Genomic DNA, 23,364 nt, shown 5'->3' with positions numbered 1-23,364 from the left:
ACAATATTCTTATCTTAATTAGATTAACAGATTATAAAACAACATTATAATACATTTTATATATTTCCCACCTAAACAGTTTAGTAGCTCTAATAAAATCTAATATTAAAAATATCAAATTGTTTTAAAAATCGTATAGAAAAAAGTTGATACCTATTATTTTACTTCCTCATAAGCAAAATATCATTATGCGACGAGGTCATGGGTGACATGTTCTTACCTATGAACGTTTGTGAAGGCCATCCCTTACGTCATCAACGTGTTCTTCACATGGCTGTATGCATTGAAACACTCAGAAAAAGCTAATAATATAGCTGTGCTCATACAAAACTCTGCTGTGGTTATCCAAATCAGAATTATTGGGCAGTGAGTTATGGAGTGGGGAGCAACTTCCATTGCCGTTGTTTCTCTAGTACTGGCTGCCCTTTTGCAGCTAAGTGTAAACTGCATTCTGAGACGTAGAGTTAAGTCAAAGCCGCCGCATCCTCCATTATGGCCAATACTTGGGCATCTTCCTCTTCTAAGTAGAAACAAACAGCCCATTCATAGATTTCTATCCTCTCTTTCGGAAACATATGGCCCCATCATGCATCTCCAACTTGGGGTCCGCCCTGTTTTGGTAATCAGTTCTTCGGATCTGGCAAAAGAATGCTTCACAACAAATGACAAAGCCTTGGCTTCACGTCCACATATCTCTGCAGGAAAGCATATTGGGTATGACTTCAAAATGTTCAGTTTGGCTCCTTATGGCTCCTACTGGCGAAGCATCAGAAAGGTTTGCAGGCTCCAGCTCTTTACTGCTGACAGGATCCAATCTTTCCATCACGTCCGCGAAGAGGAAATTTCAGCCCTCATCCATTCGATGTTCGAGAGTTGGGAGCGAGATCAGATGAATCCAGTGGAAATGAAGTCGAGGCTATCTGATCTCACATTTAATATCATGATGCGAATTGTTTCCAGCAAGAGATTCTCGCCAGATCTCAGTTCGGAGGATTTCGAAGAAGCGCAGCAGTTCAAGCAGATGCTAAAACAAGCCTCTTCGTTAGGTGGAGCATTAGATGTTGGTTATTACCTGCCTTTCCTCAAGTGGGTCGATCCGAGTGGAACGGTGCGTGCAATGAAGAATCTAAAGAACAAGAGGGATGTGTATATGAGGAAATTGCTCCAAGATCACCGAGAGAAGAGAAGGGTGCATATTCCAGACTTGATTGATGTCCTCATTTCTGCAACGGACAACAATGAAATTGAGACTGACAATAAGGACGATACAGTGAAAGCCACTGCCCTTGTACGTTCTTGTACCACTTTCCCTTTGCATTAACTATTTAGATTGCTTGAGTGTAAAGGATAATTCTAGGTTTTGATTTATTTGGATGATTCGTCTCCAAATGAGGGATTTTTACACTCTTTCCTAAAAGATCCGTTTCTTTGTTTTGCAGACAACCGTAAGTGGAGGTACTGAAACAACATCTATGACTGTCGAGTGGGCACTGTCAATTCTGATGCAGCATCTGGACATTTTGGCAAAAGCCCAGCAAGAGATTGATATACATGTCGGACGGGATCGATTAATGGAGGAATCAGATCTGCCCAGGCTGAAATATTTGCAGGCAATTGTGAAAGAAACTCTGAGACTTTATCCACCGGCACCTCTTTTGCTCCCTCATGAATCTACCGAGGCCTGCACTGTTGGAGGATATCATATTCCCAAAGGAACTCAACTGCTGGTGAATGTGTGGACAATTCAACGGGATGCTGGCGTGTATGAGCGCCCCGCAGAATTTATTCCCGAACGTTTCCTCAAGAGCGGCAAAGGGATGGATGTGAAAGGGCAGGACTTTGAATTGTTTCCGTTTGGTTCAGGGAGGAGAATATGCCCGGGCATGTCTTTGGCTTTGATTGTGGTGAGCTATACATTAGGGCGTCTGCTTCAGAGCTTTGAATGGTTTCCTCCAGAGGGTAGTGTAATTGACTTGACAGGTGGACTTGGGACCACAGTACAAAAATCAATTCCGTTGGAGGTCATTATCAGACCTCGCCTTCCTCTCCATCTCTACTGATACGTCTGCTTCATCCATCCAGCGAACACAAGGTTTTCCCAAATCATTTAGTTTCCTTTATCCTATCCTTTGAAATTAGTTCGAACGGCAGCAGTAACTGTAAATGTTGGTACTCGTAATTATAAACGATGTTTTGCATGTGTTAAAAGATTATTGGGGGTCTTTCTCTCTCCACAATTTTCAATATATGTAATATAACAATGTCAACGATATATTTAATACTAATAACAATAACATAGTAGAGATGTAGACAAAATAGAATATGAATATCTATATCTATATATATTCTATATAATAATTGTGATTTTAATAAAAATATTTTATTAAGTTTTGACACATATTCATATTTCATTAATTTTTTTTAAATTTTTTTTTTTTTAAAATAATAAGTTAATCAAGTGATCATTGTCTATATACTTTCTTACTTATTATGAAAACAATAAGAATGAATACATATTAGGATCTTTACCTTTACCAATCACGAGTACATAGATCTTTCACATCCAAGTTACATTGACGTTGAACCTAACCTAGTCATACCTCAATGAACTATAATTTTGGCAAATGGAATAATCATGGAACTCATTTTACAATATGTTCATAATATTGCTGTATTTTTGAGATATACAATTATTATTTCTCAAATTGATTTGTGTCATATATTTTCATCAATGTTTCAAATCATACTTTGTGATCCATCATTAGGATGGAAGACAATGTTAAGGAGATGAAAGATTACCTCCTTAGAAATCTCTTTCATATTGACAATGGATGACATAATGTGGTTCAAAATGGAAGTTGAAAATCTTAGACAAGAAAATTCAAATTTAATAATCTAATATTTTGAACGATTGTAAAAAATGATAACATCAAGTATTATGAGATATTTCCATCATTGTGTGATGACTTATAATGTGCTCAAATCATATATATTTTTCCAAAAAACACAAAATGATTATTTTAATTTAGAACATTCTTATGTTATATGATTTTTTTCCTTGACCCCCCAATTTTTATACTTTTATTAGTATACGTAAGTCAAATATAAGTCACACCATTCTAATCACGCATTGCGTCCTTCCACATGAATTCATGTATTACTCGGTTGGGGTTTAAGGTAATTGTTAATTCTTTGAACCTATTGAAAAAATTCAAGACAATGTTGAAGGTGATCGCTGAGTACATTGATTCTATACAAAGACCAAATTGACAACCCACTTCCCAAGAACTTCTATTGTTCGATCCTAGGTCTCTTGCTAATAAAAATTTATAGGAAAATTGATTACCAAAGTGTTTAAAGATTGGTTGGAAAGTGTACTTCAATAAGGAAAGTACTATATTTTGGAATTTAAAGGAATTTATGATGATCTTGTTTCTTCCACATGGGGATTGATATATAGACTTTAGTCTAGGAAAATAAAGAAATCAAATGGGCCAATGTAGTACTACAAATAAGTTAAACCCATAAGTATGGTATAACAATTGTTTTCTTTTGGTAGTTAAAATTTGAGTTATAAAATTTTTTCTTTAATGCTTTCCTATCAAATTTAACTATGCATATGTTTACCCTAAAATTTGAGTTTCAACCATTCAAAAGAAAAATATTAGATTTTTGTCTTATCTATCTGCGATGGGGAGGAGTAGTTAAGTAAATGGTATTATGTTGTTGCTCATATTTTTCTTCATCTCTCAATCTTAGGGACATTTTTACCATGCTGATGTGCAAATGTTAGTTTTCCTTTTCAATTTTTTGGTTAAAAGCACAACAGAAATAATAAAATTGTATCATGCAAACATGATACAACTCTCAAATGAAGAGGAATTATATTAACACATTAATGATATATCTAAAAATTAAATTTTCCACTTTGATTCGAGTCCAAGTTAATATTTTCAATATTTTCTCAAACCACATTATTTTTTAAAGGAAAATTGGCCCATAGTATTTTTTATTCTCCCAAGACATGTTGTAGTTCTTTGTTCAGGTTTCTAGTCTTGCATCTTGGTTATCTTCTTGGATGTTTGGTTTACTTTACATTGGAATTGATGTTTTATACTGAGCAAGCTGACAATCACTACTAATTTTTTATCCATTTTCCTTTGTTGGGTGTGAAGAACAAAAGATAACTATGGAGACTTGTGGTGAGATTCATTCTTATAGCTCATTGGGTTACATGTTGTGAATTTGTTGTGATAGATGCTCCTTGTTATTCATGGTTATGGTTTCACTATCTATCTTATCTTGTTAATTGATCTTTAGATGTAAATCATTATAAGTTCTACCATTACTTATTCAATTGGTGTTCCTAGACATATATGTTCCTCTATATTAGGCTTCACAGTTTGAGCATATTATCACAGCCAATATGAAAACACACACACACACACACACACACACACACACACACACATACATACATATGTATGTATGTATGTATATGTATGTATATGTATATATGTATATATATATATATATATATATATATATATGTATATATATATATATGTATGTATATATATGTATATATATATATATGTATGTATATGTATATATATGTATATGTATATATACATATATACATATATACATCTATACACACACACACACACACACACACACACACACATTTATATATCAATGATACGAGATTAACTTGATATAGTTTTTAATATCTTTGATGTATGTTAATTTTAGTATATATATTTTATGCTTTGAATGGAGCATTTAAAGGAACTTATATTTATTTGAGAACTATTTAAGGTATATACAATGAAGAGTTCTACTTTAATTTTGTACATATACTTGCACGATTTGACCTAGCATATCCACAAGGCACATTCATTTACAAAATTTTATATGTTTAAGAGAGTTATTCATGATACTTTAACCACTTATTAAATAGATGTACTTACATGATTTTATATGAAGAAGTTATTATTCTTGGTATTTGTAAATTAGAAGGAAGAATAACTAATATGTATATATAGAAATGGATTGAACATATTAAGAAGAGATAAAATAAACTTTCTAAAATTTAGAATAGATGGAATAAATGACACATTTTCTTTATTGTTGAAGTGGCCCAAATCAACAAAGACACCTTTAATAATTTTAAAACATTTGTCTAATCTTAATTAATATTATAGATTATGAAATAAACATTATATGACATCTTTTATATTTTCCACCTAAATTGTTGTAAAAAATTATTCAATATTTCAAGAAATAAAATAAAATATTAAAACTATTAATTTTTTAACAACCATATTAGCATAATTGTTCCCTATTATATTTCTTCCTTAGAAAAAAATAATATTATGCTACAAGCATGGGTGGCATGTTTTTGTGAACGTTTATTAATGTCATCTCTTATGTCATCAATGTGTTCATCACATGGCTATATTGTTTAAATATATTATCTTTGCTAGCATTTTAACATTCTCCTACTCATTTATTTTGTATTGAAACACTCAGAAAAAGATTATAATAGAGTTGTGCTCATACACAACTTTTTCATTCATGGAAAAATAATTCATTTATGAATGATTTGTCAATAGTGGAAAAGTGATAGATGAGAAAGGGAAGTAATTTGAATTGATTCCATTTAGTTCAAAAAGGAGAATATTCCTAGGCATGTCTTTGGCATTGATTTGTGGTCAACAATATGTTTGGATACCTATTCCAAAGCTTCAAATAGTTTCCTCTAGAGGGTATTGTAATTGAGTTTTCATTGGGACTTCTACATTCTAACCAATCATTTAGGATTATCTTTAGTTTATTTATTATTTAGTAAGTACTTTTCTTCCAGTTTAATTATGTAACTATCTATACAGTTTTACTCAGCTATTTAAATACTTTTGGTGCTTATATATTCACTTATTTTTTAATAATAAATTAGTCCATGTATGTGAATTTAATTTATATTCTTTGGGCCTATTATAGTGATATTAGAGCCACATTATTGGAGAAATAGAATTTAGATTGAACAATGATTCTTATGCAATCTTTAATTTCAAATGTTGGAATAGTTCTTTCTAGTAAAGAGATTTACCATGAATGATTTTGGAAAATTAAAAATTCTCTTATTTGTAATGATTTATATGATGATTTTTTTGAAATCAAAGATGAAAATGAAGAGCTAAGGCAACCTATGGAAAAAAGGGATAAAGAGCTTTGATAAAAGTAGTGTGTTGTAGATCCACTTTTACACCTATGGCTTCAATATCATAAAATAAGATCCTAATTTCATTGGCTAGCTTCATTGGATCATAATCTTTCATCTCTAAGTTGAATAGCTTCATTACCGTAGGTGAAAGTAGATCTACAACTCACTGCTTTTATTAAAGCTCTTTATCCTGCTTATTCACACTATCTTGAATCTTATGAAGCTAGTGAAAAGATGAAAGACATAACATTTGACAAACTTATGGATAATATTATAGAGAGGAAAAAGATTTGGGAAGAAAACATCACTTTCAAATGCCAAGACTTTGTATCATGCACAAAACCACTAGGGAAAAACATCCAAAGATTAGTCTTCCAAGCATGACAATAGCAATAGAGGTCGTGACGGAAGACAATCTAGAGGTAGTGGGGTAAAAATTATCAAGGTGGTGGATTATATTCTCAACCACAACACTAATATAGAGATTATTAGAAAAAGGACCAGCAATTTTTACAATGCTATAGATGTGGAAAAATTAATCATAGTGCCAATCTTTGCTGAACTCCATGGGAGAAGATTTGTGAAAATGAGGAGAAGCCTCTAGACAGAGGTAACCCTCCTGAATCTGTCTATTATGGTATAGCACATTGTAATGTTAGGATTTAATAAGTTTTTAGTACTTCAAATTCTCCTTTGAATGATATTTTCTTGTTAGATACTAGAACCACATGTCATATGGCATTTAGAAGAGATTTTTTTGGAGTAGTATATTTTAGTGATAAATTTGAGTTAAAACCTTTAGACAGTGGGTCTATTAGACTTAAATTATATGGTCTTTCTAATTACATACTTTCTAATGTTATTTATCTTCCACAATTTAAAAAAAATTTAATATCCCTTGTGCATATTAGATAACCAGGCCATTTAATACATTTTTTTGATGGTATTATTTAGATTAGAAGACATTCTGATCATGTGAATGTAATGATTGGAGTGGAAGATGACAAAATTTCACATTTGAAAGGTACTTCATCATGTTCTCATAATTATGCAATTTTTTTTTATAGCATAGTGATAATTTATCTTCCAACTTGTTATGGCATGCAAGATTTGGTCATATTAACAATGATAGTCTCAAAGTTATGAAACAAAATGGAATTCAAGGACTTCCCACTATCCTAAAACAAATTACTCAATGTGATGGTTTTATTTTAGGAAAACATAGTAAGAAACATTTTCATGATTTTATATTTAGAGCTTCTAGAAAGCTAGGTCTCATTCACTTAGATTTGTGTGGGCCTATGCCTTTTCCATCATAAAATGGAAACATATACATAATTACTTGTATTGATGACTATACCAAGATGTGCTAGGTTTATTTATTAAAAGAAAAATGTCAATCTCTTGATACCTTCAAAATTTCTATTTGTGGATTAAAAATGAGACTCAACTCAATATTGGAACCCTAAGACATGATAATGATTATGAATACACTTCTAAAGATTTTGAGAAACATTTGCAGGAAAATGATATTAACCATCAGAAAATTGTTCCTTATAACCCACTACAAAATGGTGTTGTAGAACATACAAATAGAACAATCCTAAATACAACAATATCTATGATGTTTTATAAAAAATATTAAATTAATGTTTTGGGGAGAAGTAGTGCTCTATGCTATCTACATAAAGAAATAAAGTCCTTCTATTGTACTACAAAGTAAAACTCTATATGAAATGTGGTATGATCATCTTCCAAGTGTCAAGCATTTTAGGGTTTTTTTTTTCTACATGTTATGCTTTAATTCCTTCTCAGCTAAGAAATAAATTGGAAGTTAGGAGTAGAAAAAGCATTTTTTGGAATATTCTACTACTTCCAAAGCTTAAAATCAATATGATGAGAAGAATATTTTTTAAAAAAAAATTTCTAGAGATGTTATATTTCTTGAATTTGAAAAAGATGCACACAATATTGACAAACATCTTTCTCATCTTGATAAATTTCAATCAAATAATTCTCTCATGAATGGGATAATGAACTTTGAACTCTTGATGGGGGGATTCCATTTCTAGGTTAATCTTTGGAAGTTATAGAGAATGAAGACAACATCAAAGAGAACAATTCTAAAGAATCTAAAATAACTTGTAAAGAACCTATTGAAAGAAAAGAGAACAATTCTTAAAAAAATGAAATTTTTTGTGAAGAAAATATTGAGAAATAATATGAATTGGATTATGAAGAATGTAATTTAAAAGCTCTTGAGATTGAGAAAACATCAGAGTCTAAATCAATCTATAGATCGATGTGGACCGAGAAAATTCTAAAAAGTTATGAATATTTTGAATTAAAATTTGCTATTTTTGATGAACCTTCTTCATTTCAAGAAGCAACAACAAGTGACACATGGAGAAGTTCAATGCATAGAAAGTATAATTATCTCACAAAAAATAAAACTTGGAGGTTAATGGACCCTCCAATTCGAACCCAACCTAATGGCTATAAGTTGGTATATAAAAACAAATACGAAGCCAATGGTTCACTTGACAAACAAAAAGAAAGACTTGTAGAAAAAGGACATGCTCAAAGAAAAGATGTTGACTACATTGTAACTTTTGCTCATACAACAAAGTGGGGAACTATTCGAGCATTATTTTCTTCAACAACATAAAAAGAATGAAATATACATTATATGAATATGAAAATAACCTTTTTGAATGGATATTTGAAGGAAAATGTCTACATATCATAACTTGAAGGCCAGGAACAAAAGGTATGTAAATTGGTAAAATCTTTGTCTAATTTGATGCAAGCACCATGTGCTTGGTATGAAAAATTAACTAAGCACCTCCTAAAATTAGACTATAAGAATTTTATTCTAGATTAGGTAAATTTTTTTGTTAAGAAAATTGGTAGATCAATTGTGTATCTAGTTGTATATGTTGCTGATCTTCTCATCATAGGCAATAATGATGATTATAAAAATTCGTTAACAAAGAGTTGAAAATGTATTTTGATATTATTGACTTAGGATTGCTTCATTAATACTTAGCTATTGAAGTCATTCAAAATCCTAAGTTCATTTTTACTTCTCAGAAAAAATAATATTGGAGAGTTATTATGCAGATTTGGCATGAAACATTTAATTCAGTTTCCACTCTAATGGAGAAAAATATGAAGATTTCATCAAAATAAAGGAAATTATTTTGAAGATCCAACCAAGTATAGTTAGCTTGCTAGAAGTTTGATTTATCTCACCACTACTCATCTTGACATTACCTTTGCAATAGGAATTTTCACCAAATTTATGCATAAACCATGTGAAGGGCATTGGAATGCAACACAATGAGTTTTAAAACATCTAAAAGAAACTCAAACTCTTGGAATTAAATATTCAAAAAATTTAGACTTCCATCTGACTCATATTTTGTGTTGGAAATATAAGAGAAGTAACTGAGAGGGGAGGGGTGAATAAGTTACTACTAAAATAAATCCCAAATCACTTAGATGCCAATAAAATTTGAAAATTGAATACTGCTGATGCTTGATAAATACTGAATGTATTTTTTAACTAATTAACTTTGCAGATCTTAAGAAATTGTCAATGATTATCATTACTTAATCTTAATTGCAAGCATAGCATGAACACATATGACACCAAGATTTAACATGGAAGCCCAATTTGGGAAAAACCACCAATTGTAACTAGTTAAGTTATTTTTCACTCTTTTGAAGTGAGCCCTATTAGGATCCAACCCTATTAAATGTCACAAAACACACTGTTAGTTGTGACCTTGTTAAAGGATTTAATCACCTTGTTAGGAGTGGCCTTGTTAGAGGTCTTGAGACAATTCAATAGAATTGCCACCTTGTTAGAGGATTTAAGAATGGATGTTAAACCAAGTTTGTTAAGAGATTTAGATCACTACTATAATGGTTAGAGAGTAACAATGAAATGACCTGATTGAGATGCAACTGAATTGCTGATTATAGATCTCTATTCTAGCTTGTACTTAATCCTTCCTGATCAAATATAGATTTTTTTGCTCCTTATATTTTTCATATTGTCAAGTTGGCTCATATACAACTTAGAGTAATTAAAATTCATCATCATAGTCAGCTAGAATCAATAGATAAATCAATTGAGCTTAATATGCCAAACTAAGAAAATCCTTTGTTAGCCAACCCAGCTCGGTAGACACTAACTTAGAAGAAATTTCCTATGTTAACCAATAGAAGCTTAGTTAACATTTCCAACTTGCAATGATCCTTTGGTAACTAAGTGAGCTTGGTTAGCACTAGTTCTATTTGATATTTTCTTCATTAACCAAGTGAGCTTGGTTAACACTCATTTTCCATAGATTCTTCTTTGATGCTCGAGTGAACTCGGTAGACACTTCTTTCTGAACTAGGCAACCATAGGAACACTTAGTAGACACACAAAACTATTTTCATTGTCTAAGTGATCTCAACATGCACTAACTGACAATGATATGACATTTGCGTAACATAAAAGACAACACAAAATTAATCAATTATATCCAAAAATCTCCCTCTTTGGCATTGATGGCAACACAACATGTCAAAGCATAATGAAATTTTGAGAACAAGACTCCTCTATTAGTATGAGCTCTTTGACTTTCTCCCGCTATGAAAAAAATTATGCTTCTTTAGAATGATGAAAAATTCTCAAAGATATGGCAGTAAACTTCTCGATCTTTGACAACACATACCAAAGACAACAATTCTTGATTAGTGTACCTTAAGTACTATTTCATTTGCAATATGCCCTTGTCAATATTGCATCAACTATTTGATCTTCAAACCTTGCTTTGGTTGATGCATCACTAAGCTTCATTTGATGAGCTTCATATAGGGGAATGACCCCTAGCTTATCTCTTAGATACAAAAATGCATCCTTAGGTAATGGCTTGGTGAATATGTCTACAACCTATTCTTTTGTATTCACATATCCCAATCTAACTTCTTTGTCCTGCACCAATTCTCTTAAGAAGTTATATTTTATAGCAATATGCTTTGTTTTGGAATGCATCACTAGATTCTTTGATATATTGATTGTGCTAGTATTATCACAATATATGACTATTGGATTTTTGATCTCTACCTTCATTCCTTCGAATAGTTGTTTGAACCAAAGAATATTAGAACAACTAACTAGTGCTACCACATATTCTATCTTTGCTGTGGATTGGGATGTACAATTTTGTTTCTTACTTTTCCATGACACTAGTCTTTTATCAAGAAAGAATGCTCCACCACTAGTGCCTTTTTTGTCATCAAGACTTCCTACCCAATCAACATCAGTAAACACCTTTAAGTCAAGATTGCCTCCAAGTTTATACCATAAGCCATAGTCTTCAGTATCTTTCAGATATCTCATGATTCTTTTGATTGCCATCATATGGTTTTCTGTGGGACTTGTTGAGAATCTTGTTACTATCCCAATTGCTAAGGCAATATCAAGCCTTGTATGTACTACATAGTGTAATTTCCAATCATTTATCTGTATAAGGTTTGATCTACTTCTTTGGAGTCATCATTTTTGGAAAGCTTATGTCCAATAGACATGAGAGTTCAAACAAGTCTTGAATCTTCCATTCCAAACTTCTTTAGTATCTCGTTGATATACTTAGATTGAGTGATGTAAATACCATTTTTGTTCTGCTATATCTTCAATCCAACAAAGAATTTTATATCGCCAAACATGGACATCTCAAATTCCGTACTCATTTCTTCTGAAAATGCTTTGCATAAGTCATCATTTCCTATAAATAGAGTATCATCAATAAACATTTTTGCCAACATAATATTTTTATCTAATTCTTCCTTGATATACAGACTACTATTATTATTTGTTCTTTGAAAACAAATTTGTATCAAATAGTTATATAGTCTTTCATACAGGGTCTAGGGGCTTGTTTGAGACCATATAGTGCTTTGTTTAATTTGCAGACCATGTACTTTTTGTTAGTATCAAAAAAACCTTCTGGTTGTTCAATGTAGACTTCCACATCAAGAATTCCATTCAAGAATGCAAATTTAACATCCATCTGATATACTTTGAATCCTTTGTGAGCTGCATATGCAAGTACAGTTCTAACACCTTCTAATCTTGCAACAAGGAAAAACATTTCACCATAATAAATACCTTCTTCTTGAGAATAGCCTTTACATACCAGTCTTCCTTTGTTTCTAGATATTTTTCCATCTTCCTTTAGCTTATTTCTGAATGCTCATTTTGTACCAATTACATTTTTTTCTTGAGGCCTAGGAACAAGAGTCCAAGTTTTGTTCTTCTATATCTATTCTATCTCTTCATTCATAGCTTCAATTTGACTTTCATTTTCCAAAGCATCTTTAATATTTCTAGGTTCAAATTCAGCAAGTAAACATGTACCTTTTAATTTGCTTCTTGTTATTGTTCCATCTAATTTGTCTCCAATAATCTGATCAGGTGCATGATGCCTTCTGACATATCTTGCTAACAAATAATCTTTGGTATTTGAATGAATTCCATTGTCTTCATTACGAACTTCAAATTCAAGCTCAAGTCCTTGTATTTGTGGCTTGGGTCCATCAGACTCAGTTTGAACTAGGCTGGTAGCCTCTGATTATGACTCAAGTCCTTCAGACTGTGACTTGGTTTGTATTTCCTGCAACTTGGTAACCCTTGGAGATTTAAGGAACTTGGGAGATGAAGTCTCCTTTCTTTCAAATAGATTTGGCAATGTATCAGGTTCATAGAAGAAAAATATTCTATAATTCCCTAGCTCCTTTTTGCTTTCTTCTTCACTCTTTTCTGCAAACTCATCAATTCTCACATGTGCACTTTCTATGATCTTATGAGTGAATAATTCAAACATTTGTATTCTTTACTTATGTATGAGTATCCTAGAAATATGCCTTCATCACCTTTTACATCAAATTTTCCTTTCCTATATTCTTTCAAGATATAAACATTTTCTGCCAAATACTTTCAAGTAACTTACATTGGGTTTGTAGCCATACCATAGTTTATAGGGTGTTTGGTTTGAGTCTTTCTTTAACTAGAATCAGTTTAAAGTATGAACTATAGTGTAGATGGCTTCCTTCCAGTATTTGATCCCAACATTCTTTTCAATCATTAGTGTTCTTGCAAATCCATAATGGATCTATTTCTTCTTTCAACTATACCATTCTACTGAGGTGTACTAGGGGTTGATACTTGTCTTTTGATTCCTCTTTCAATGCAAAAATTATTGAATTCATTGGAGATGAATTCACCACCTCTGTGTGATCTTAAGCATTTTAATCTATTTCCAATTTCATTTTCTATTCTTGCCAGATACCATTTGATTTTCTCAAAAGCTTTTGATTTTTCTTTTAGATATATCACAGTCATCATTCTAGAATAATCATCAACAAAAGGAATGAAAAAATTATTTTCTCCACTATAATTTTCTATTCCAATGGGTCCACATAAGTTAGTATGTACAATTTCCAAGACTTCTTCTGACTGATAGTTTTTTATCTTGAACCTAGTCTTTCCCATTTTACCAATTTGGCAATTTTTGCACAAATCAACATTAGGTTTCTTCAAACTAGGAATACCTCTTACTCTTCTAAGTTTTCTTATCTTGAACATATTATCAAAGTTTACATGACATAGTCTCCTGTGACATAACCAACTTTCTTCTACTTGAGGAATAAAATATGAGCATTTACCAAGATCAAGATAAAATAGATTACCTTTAGTTTTCTTTCCTGATCCAACCAGATTTCCTTTTTCATCCAGTAGTTCTACCTTCCCATTCATGAATTCTACCTTGAATCTAATGTTGTTCAACTATGCCACACTCAATAGATTATGATTTATTCCTTTAACCCAATAGGAATTATCACATATAAGTTCATTGGTTAATGAGATACGACCTTTTCCTTTTATGCAACAAGGTTCATTGTTACCAAACCTTACACGACCTCCATCATAGTATTCAAAATGTTCAAATTTTGTTTTATCTGTAGTCATATGGTGTGAACATCCATTGTTAATAATACATGTATCATTTTTGATAACATAAGAAATAAGTGCCATCTTATCTTTTTCATCATCGGATTCATCTTTTATAGCAATATACACCATTTCATCTTCACTGTTATTAGAATCTTTAGCCATAAAACAAGTTTTCATACCTTGTCATTGTGGGTTTTGTGGCATTTGAATTCCTTTTTGCCTTTGTAATTGTGGGATTTCTTCTCATCCTCACTTTCTCTATTTGGACACCTAGCAGCAATATGACCAATTTCTTCACAAGAGAAATAGATTAAAGGGATTTTACCTTTGTAATTTCCTCTACCTTTGGAGTATTTCTTTGCAAGTAGGGCTTCAACAATTTCAAGATCACTGTTAAAAATTTCTTCAGTTTCTTCCTCACTTCCTCTTTGATTTGCTATTGATTTCTTGCTCTTTTCTTTGAATAAGAGTTTGGCTTCAAATGTAGACTCAATATTTTTGGAAATAGGAACATAGTTATCATAGTTATCTAGTTTAAAAGCTATCAATCTTCCAACTAGAGCATCCAAGTTTAATTTTTCATTTAGATCACATCTTATTTCTTGAATGATAGACATTCTAATTGCATAGATAGGAAGAAGAGTGCTGAGTACCTTACTTACAACAATTTCGTCCTTAATTTCTCCTCTAGATGCTTTGATTGCACTTACATTGGCTTTGATTCTTTCCACATATTTTGTAATGTTTTCATCTTCTCTCATTCTTATTTGGTAAAATTTCTATCTGAGACTTTCTTCTTTTGCTCTTCTTACATTGTCATCTCCTCCATAGATATCTTTTAGTTTGGTCCATATTTCATGAGTAGTTTTACGATCTTTTACCTCATCAAATTTAGCATAATTGAGAGGAAATGTAATACAATAATCATGATGGTATGGTTCTTCTTCTTAGCAATGTCTTCAACTAATAATATTCTAGTGGGAGTTTTGTATTTAGTATCAAGATACTTGCAACCTGAATCACTAATAGTAGCTAGACGTAACCTCATAAGTCCTTGCCATGCTACAAAATTGTCTCTGTTCATCTTGGAATTTCTCATTTATAAGACATCCTGATCTTTAGCTTAAGTCCTTGAAACCTTCTCTGTAAGCACCAAAAGCTTTGATACCAATTATTGGAAATATAAGAGTAGTAATTGTGAGGGGAGGGATGAATTAGTTAGCACTAAAATAAATCTCATATCCCTTAGATGTCAATAAAATTTGAAAACTAAATACTGCTAATACTCAATAAATATTGAATTAACTTTGTAACTAATTAACTTTGTAGATCTTAAGATATTGTCAGTGATTATCATTACTTAATTTTAGTTGCAACCATAGCATGAACACATATGACACCAAGATTTAATGTGGAAACCCAATTTGGGGAAAACAACCAGTTGTAACTAGTTACTGTTACTATTTTTCACTCTTCTGAAGTCAGCCCTATTAGGAGAAAACCTTATTAAAGGTTAAAAAAATACAATGTGAGGTGTGACCCTATTAAAGGATGTAATCACCCTATTAAGAGTGGCCCTTGTTAGACGTTTTGAGACAATTCAATAGAACTGCCACCTTGTTAGAGGGTTTACAAATTATAGTTAAACCAACTCTGTTAAGAGATTTAGATCACTGCTACAATAGTTAGAGAGTAACAATGAATTGACCTAATTGAGATGCAACTGAATTTCTGATTACAAATCTGTGTTCTGGCTTTTACTTAATCCTTCTTGATTGAATATAGCTTTTTTTGCTCCACAAGGATATTCTACTCATCCTTCAAATTCGTTTCCTCTCTTCATCCTTTTTTTAATTCACTCATAACAACTTGCATACTTTGAAACCACAACTTGACCTTATACTTATATCTTTCATATTATCAAGTTGGCTCATATACAACTTAGAGTAATTAATATTCATCACCATAGTCAGCTAGAATCAATAGATAAGTCAATTGAGCTTAATATGCCAAAATAATAAAATTCTTTATTAGCTGACCTAACTCTGTAGACACTAACTCAGAAGTGATTTCTTGTGTTAACCAATAGAAGCTTAGTTAACACAACAAACTTGCAACCATGTGGTAACTAAGTGAGCTCAGTTAGTAGTGGTTCTATTTGATATTTTTTTTCATTAATTGAGTGAGCTTGGTTAACACTCATTTTTTATAGATTCTTCTTCAATACCTGAGTGAACTTGGTAGACACTACTTTCTCAACTAGGCAACCATAAGAATGCTTGGTAGACACAAAAAATTGTCTTCACTATTTGAGTGAACTTGGCATGCACTGATTGACAATGATATGACATCTATGTAACATCAAAGACAACACATAATTAATCAATTGTATCCAACAATTTTGATGGTGAAAAAGAGAATGGGTTACCTACTTCTAGTTATTTGATGACTCTAGGTTCATCTTCTATCACTTGGAGATCAAAGAAACAAACAATCCCTTTTCTTAAGAGATTTCTTTGTTGCTACAATTGTTAGAGATTAACAATGATTGAACTAATTGATGAAGCAATTGTTTTGCAAATTTAGACCACTATTCTGGTATGTCCTCCAGATCCTTCCTGATTAGAATATTCTTTACAACTACTTGGATGTTCTGCCCTTAATAAAAAATCCTTCTTTATTCATATCTTATCTTCTTCCACATCTTCTATTTTTCAACCCACAACTTGACCTTTCATATATATGAAATACAATGTAAAGTCATATTGAATATGAAATGACCTTCTTATATAGGTCAAAGGTATACCAATACTAGACTAGGACAATTCGTCAAATACTTGACATGTAACCATCAATTTATATTAGCTCCAGTAAATATTCGTCAAGTCATATAACAAAGGGTAATAATACCAGAAATGTTCAAGAAGAATCAACTCTTACAAATTTTAATAACAATTCAGTAATTGGATAACAGAGCCCAGACATATATAAAAAATTAAAACCTGAGTTCGCTGTCTTCATTGAAAGGTTGCCGCCCGCCCACTGATCAAGCTCATGTACAGGTCGGACAAGGGTCGCTTTCATCTCTTTTCACCCACAGCTTTGTTCAGGATCGCGATTTCCATGGATTCCAACTGGTTGCAATTGAATTGAAACGTTTCCTTGGCCGCCCGCCAACACCGTGATCTCATGTGATTATCTGGTCGTGGTCACTACTTGGAGACTCACCTTGAAACAGGAATTGCATGGCAAAATATCTTCATTTATGTTTGCTGATATTAGTTATGGACTTAGCTAAATCGCGTCTTGAAAGGGCACGCTGGAACTGATGGATCAGGAGTTCCTAAATGATCTCTCAACATTCCGAATCCGCTGTAATACCCTCCACACTCAACGGACAGAATCCGTCGCACTGCACGGACTCGGGTTTTGTTCCCAATCTCCCAATGAAGGCTGCGATTTTAATTGAGTTCAGAAATCTCTGTGATAGGCGTGCCTCGTAAAAAGCTCTGGTTATGTTGTGAAACCCTGAGATCTAATCATATGCTGTAGCCGCTCAACTCTCGACTCAAAAATTTTCCATTTTAATGAATCCTCAAGACTCCCAAAGTTCGTTAAGAGGTAACAGCTTCAGGAGAAGTCAGGCAGCAGAAATTATCCTTGTAAAATTTCGTAGCTACTGTGAATTCCATTTTTGGATGTGCCCCTCTGAATTGTATCACATTGCCTTGCCCACCTTGCTAGATTCAGACATCTTAGTTAACTCGATTCTTAATTCATCCACCATGAAATGGCTGAAAACCATCTCCAATGTGCAACCCTTCGGGGGAATATTTCACCTCCTCAGTTATGCAGATCCAAGGGAGTTTTCGTTCCCAGAGACCTAATGGAAATTTGCAGAACAATGACCACAAATTGCCTCAATTGGAATATAAACCGAATCCTCAAAATCGCTTGTTCCAAATGGGAGCCCTATGTCTTCTATTTATTCCTTTCGCTGAGAAGTTTCTGGAAGTTTTCCGGAATCATCCTTTATGATATAAAACTTTATAAAATTAAATAAATAACTTGATAAAGTTGGAGTACAACCTTTATTTCATATTAGGACGAGTAGGCCCCACTTACTCAATTGTAATTATTGAAAGACAAAAATGACCCTCTTCCCATAATCATTTGCCTACGAGAGTCGATGATAGGAAAATCCCCTGTAATGTTATGCTATTTAAAAAAGGGACATGACAGTCCGCCCTTCCTGAAATTGCTTGCCCTCAAGCAATCTCAGAGCTGGATGCTGCAAAATGGTCTCATTCTCCCAAGTAGCATCTTCGACTGGTAGATCCTTCCATTTAACCAAATATTCTCTGATTACTCTTCTGCGGAGTTGTTTTTCTCTGCTTTCTAAAATGAATTCCGGTACTAGGATCAATTTCCCTTCATCATCCAAAGGCGGTAATACTGCAGAAGGTATTACATTCTGTCCCAACGCCATTTTGAGGCGTGATACATGAAACACATTATATACTTTGCTATTTGCTGGTAGCTCAAGCTCATAAGCCAATTCCCCTATTCGCCTGTTGATCCTGAAAGGTCCATAATATCTAGGCTTAAGCTTTTCTGACCCACTCTTTTTGAGAGTAGATTGTCGAAATGGCTGAAGCATTAAATAAACCATGTCGCCCACCTCAAAGCTCCTCTCCGTCCTCTTTTGATCTGCATATTGCTTATACTGATTCTGTGCCCAAGCGATGTTATCACATAGAGAGCTAATAATATCTTTACTTTCTTGCATCAAATCCCCAGCATGTGGAACTCGAACATCTTCCATCAATAAGTCAATGAAACCGGGTGTATCATAGCCATATAATGCTCGAAAAGGTGTCATCTGGATAGACATGTGGAAAGTGGTGTTATAGCAATACTCACACAAATAAATCCATCTTACCCAAGTCTTCTGCTGATCAACCACATAATTCCTCAAGTAACCTTCCACCCATTTGTTTACTATCTCTGTTTGTCCATCGGTTTGTGGATGATAACTGGTACTGGGTGTGAGCTCAGTTCCACATAATCGGAACACCTCTTCCCAAAAATGACTCAAGAATCTACTATCCCTGTCACTGACAATACTGCGGGGTATCCCATGCAACTTGAAAATCTCTCTAAAAAATACCTCGGCTACCTGAACTGCAGTATAGGTAGTGGTGATGGGAAAGAAATGAGCGTATTTCGTTAGTCTATCTACCACTACATAAATGCAATCACGACCCTGAGCCTTGGGCAACCCGGTAATGAAATCCATGGATATGCATTCCCACTTCTGAGCTGGAATAGGAAGTGGCTGTAGGAGTCCTGCGGGGAAGGTGTGTTCTTGCTTATTCTGCTGACACACAGGACACTCACGGACATACCGCAATACATCTGTCTTGAGTCCCTTCCAAGTGAATCTTTCTCGTACCTGTCTATATGTTTTAAAGTATCCGAGGTGACCAGCTATAGGTGAATCATGAAGAGCTCGCATAATGAACTGCTTCACCTTCGATCCTGGGACTAAAAATATCCTACTCTTGTAAATAATCAATTCATCCACAAGTGTATACCTGGTATCAACAAGTGTCCCATCAACTATCCTAGATGCCCATGGATCTCTGGCATATTTTGCAATAATCAAATGCTTCCAGTCCTCAGAGATCTCAATCATCGAACTAAGATGTGGTCTGCGTGACAAGGCATCTGCTACCACATTCTGTGTGCCCTTAACATAAGATATATCAAAGTCATATGCATGTAACTTACTGACCCATTTCTGCTGCCTATCATTGAGATCCCTTTGCCCAAGGAAATGTCTTAAACTGTTGTGGTAAGTTTTTATGCAAAATTTGCTACCTACTAAGTACTGCCTGAACTTAGCTAGTGCATGCATGATAGCTAACATCTCCTTGTCGTAAATGCTGAATGATCTCTCTGGCCCACGGAGTTTCCTACTTTTATATGCAATTGGGTGTTTATCCTGCATCAAAACAACCCCAATACCATCTCCTGAGGCATCACACTGAAGTTCAAATGGTTTTGAGAAATCAGGCAATGCTAGTACCGGACATGAAGTCATGATCTCCTTGAATCTGTCAAAACAAGCCTGTGCCTTTGCTGTCCAAACGAAAGCTCCCCTTTTAAGAAAATCTATTATAGGAGCCGCGTGTCGTGAATACCTACAAACAAATTTGCGGTAGAAGCCACATAAACCAAGGAATCCTCTTAACTGAGTTAGGTTCTCAGGAGTAGGCCACTCCACAATAGCACGAATCTTATCAGGATCCATCCGTACTCCTTCTCGGCTGATAATATGACCTAAGTATAACAACTCAATCATTCCCAAATCACATTTGGACTCTTTGGCATACAAGGACTCTTCTTGCAAGGTCTTCAATACTGTTTCTAGATGTGCCATGTGCTCCTGCCATGTTCGACTATATACCAAGATATCATCAAAGAATACTAACACGAATTTTCTCAATTGATGATGGAAGACCTTATTCATGGTGGACTGGAAAGTAGCTGGTGCATTGGTCAATCCGAATGGCATTACTACAAACTCAAAATGCCCACAATGACACCTGAATGCAGTCTTCTCAATGTCCTGTTCTCTGACTCTAATCTGGTGGTAACCTGATCTCAAATCAATCTTACTAAAGTAGCATGCCCCATGCAGTTCATCTATTAGATCATCAATCCGTGGGATAGGATATCTATTCTTAATGGTTTTCTTATTTAGCATCCTGTAATCTATACACATCCGTAACGAACCATCTTTCTTCTTAACCAAAACTACTGAAGAAGCAAAAGGAGACTTACTAGGTCTGATGTGTCCCATCGCGAGGAGCTCCTTGATGGTTTTTTCTATTTCATCTTTGAGCCTTTTTGGATGCCTGTATGGAGTGATCATGACTGGTTTAGCACCTTCCTCTAATTCGATGATGTGCTCAATCCCTCTATCAGGTGGTGTACCAGGTGGAATATCACTGAATACCTTACTATACTTTTCCCTCAATATTTGTATGTCGGAATGATATTCTGTCTTTTTTTGTTCCTCCTGTGTAGGCATGAGGGTACACATGGCTTCCCATTCAAGATCCTCATGTCTCACCAATCTTTCCAATCGTCTAAGAGAAATCGTTCGGATGTCACTATTTCGAATAACTCTCAACACATGCTGCCTCCCATCTACTTCGAACTTGATCTCCATGTCCTTGAGTCGAAAGGTAACCTCACCCAATAAACATAACCATGTCATCCCTAAACGATATCCAAGTCACCCATATTGACCACGTGGTAATCCACTTTGAACTCATAGTTATTCAGGCGTAAAGGCATGTCTCTGATTATCCTGTTACACTTAAGAGTGTATCTGTCAGCAACCTGTACTCGAAGACCTTCGAATTCTTCTGTCTTAATACCACGACGCTCAACCAATCGTGCATCAATGAAGTTATGTGTAGCTCCGGTATCAACCAATGTAATCACCTTCTGTCCTGCTAGAACACCATGTAATCTGAAAGATCCTTCCTGCTGAATGCTAGACAAACGCCCTTGCTGTAGATGCAATTCAGGTTCTTCTTTTTGTTCTGACTTTCCTGTCTCTTCCTCAGATTCTAAACCAGTGTGTTCTTCCTCTTTCGCCGCACTGTCGGAATCTGATTCTTCGTAATATGCCCACATAACCCTATTGGCTTTCCCTTTTGGTCGCAAGGGACAATCATGATCCCTGTCATATGGACCTTTGCAATAGAAGCATAGTTTCTTCCTTCGCAAGTCATTTAATGCCTCTGTATCTAGGGGTATGGTAGATTTCCCTTTGGTTTCAATGCTCTTCCCTTTATTTTTATCAAACTTCCTATTGTCTCTGAAAGAGGTAGTACTTCTGGGAGTGAACCTGCTAGAAGGGGCTATAAGATCCATACTTTGCGCTTTCCTCATGGCTTCCTGCAGTGTTGATGGGTCAAACGCCTTAATCCATCCCTTGAGGGGTTCAGACAATCCTTCTGTAAATAAGATAACTAACCTCCTTTCCGATACATCTGGTACCATGACTGACAACCTCTGAAATTCACTAATATAAACCTCCAAATTGCTAGTCTATCTTAACTGTGCATGGTCGCGAAAATAAATTTCTGGATCCTTCTTATCAAAACGTTTAACTAATCTATCCACAAAGTCCTGATACGTTGTTACCTGATTGTGTTGCAAGGTAACCATTTCATGTGACCACCAGTCATGAACTGTGCCTTCCAGATGCAAGGTAGCATATCTGATGGCATCTATTTCAGACATAGGCCTTAACGCTAGAAAGGTGTCCAACTTATGAATCCAAGCTTGTGCTGTCATCTGAGCACTACCATCGAAAAAGAGTAAAGTAAGTTTACTGACAGCTCACTGTAACTCACTATCATAACCTCCTCTAGGTCTCCTATTCTGGCGGCTATTCCTCATATGTTCCCTTCTTTGGTTTAAATATCGATCGAAGTTCAATAATTCCCGCACATTGCGGGGGTAATGCCTACCATTCTGCCATAGCAGCCCTAAGATCATCTTGAAAATCTTCTGGTACATCATCTTCTCCCATCTCCTGAGCCTCTTCCCTTAAGAAGGTGGGACGAGTAGGCCTATTTTCTGTCCATGATCTGCGCCTACGAGCCCCTTGTGATCCTGCCACACTCCTATCATCGTGATCAGATGTGCCTCTTCCTTGATCCTGAATCCTGGGCTGAATAACTCTTTCCATTATGGTAGTCAAAGCCTGTAGTGTCTGAGTTATATCTTGTTGTCTGGTAGTCATGATTCTGTAAAATTCTCTGGTTTCATCATCATCGACTCTGGGAAGTCTTGGTGGACTCTGTGTTTGTCTTTCACCCATATCTCCGTCCTTAAATATGGTTCTCTTGCGAATGTAACACTGGGAATATGGTTGCATAAAATTACTCTTACCCAATCAGGATGGCAGGACTACTGCTCTGATACCACTGAAATGACCTTCTTATATAGGTCAAAGGTATACCAATACTAGACTAGGACAATTTGTCAAATACTTGACATGTAACCATCAATTTATATTAGCTCCAGTAAATATTTGTCA

General features: G+C 34.3%; 1 protein-coding gene across 1 annotated transcript; it reads left to right on the top strand.

Moving 5' to 3' along the window:
- The first annotated feature begins 373 nt into the window (after window positions 1–373).
- LOC149560413 (xanthotoxin 5-hydroxylase CYP82C2-like) lies at window positions 374–2,060 on the top strand. The gene is made up of 2 exons (XM_089823598.1): window positions 374–1,288; window positions 1,440–2,060. The coding sequence occupies exons 1-2, from the start codon at window positions 374–376 to the stop codon at window positions 2,058–2,060; spliced, it is 1,536 nt and encodes a 511-aa protein (XP_089679724.1).
- The last annotated feature ends 21,304 nt before the right edge of the window (window positions 2,061–23,364 follow it).

This window comes from Cupressus sempervirens, chromosome 4, assembly GCF_028749045.1.
Source record: "Cupressus sempervirens isolate cs-2001-9-10 chromosome 4, ASM2874904v1, whole genome shotgun sequence".
NCBI lineage: Eukaryota > Viridiplantae > Streptophyta > Pinopsida > Cupressales > Cupressaceae > Cupressus > Cupressus sempervirens.
The sequence above is the reverse complement of the archived record's forward strand: the minus strand, read 5'-3'. Positions and strand labels throughout refer to the sequence as shown.

Bases quoted from the DNA above. Each gene is read 5' to 3' on its own strand.
- LOC149560413 (XM_089823598.1), top strand. From the start codon at position 374: ATGGAGTGGGGAGCAACTTCCATTGCCGTTGTTTCTCTAGTACTGGCT. The intron at 1,289-1,439 runs GTACGTTCTTGT...TTTGTTTTGCAG, and splicing joins CAGTGAAAGCCACTGCCCTT to ACAACCGTAAGTGGAGGTAC.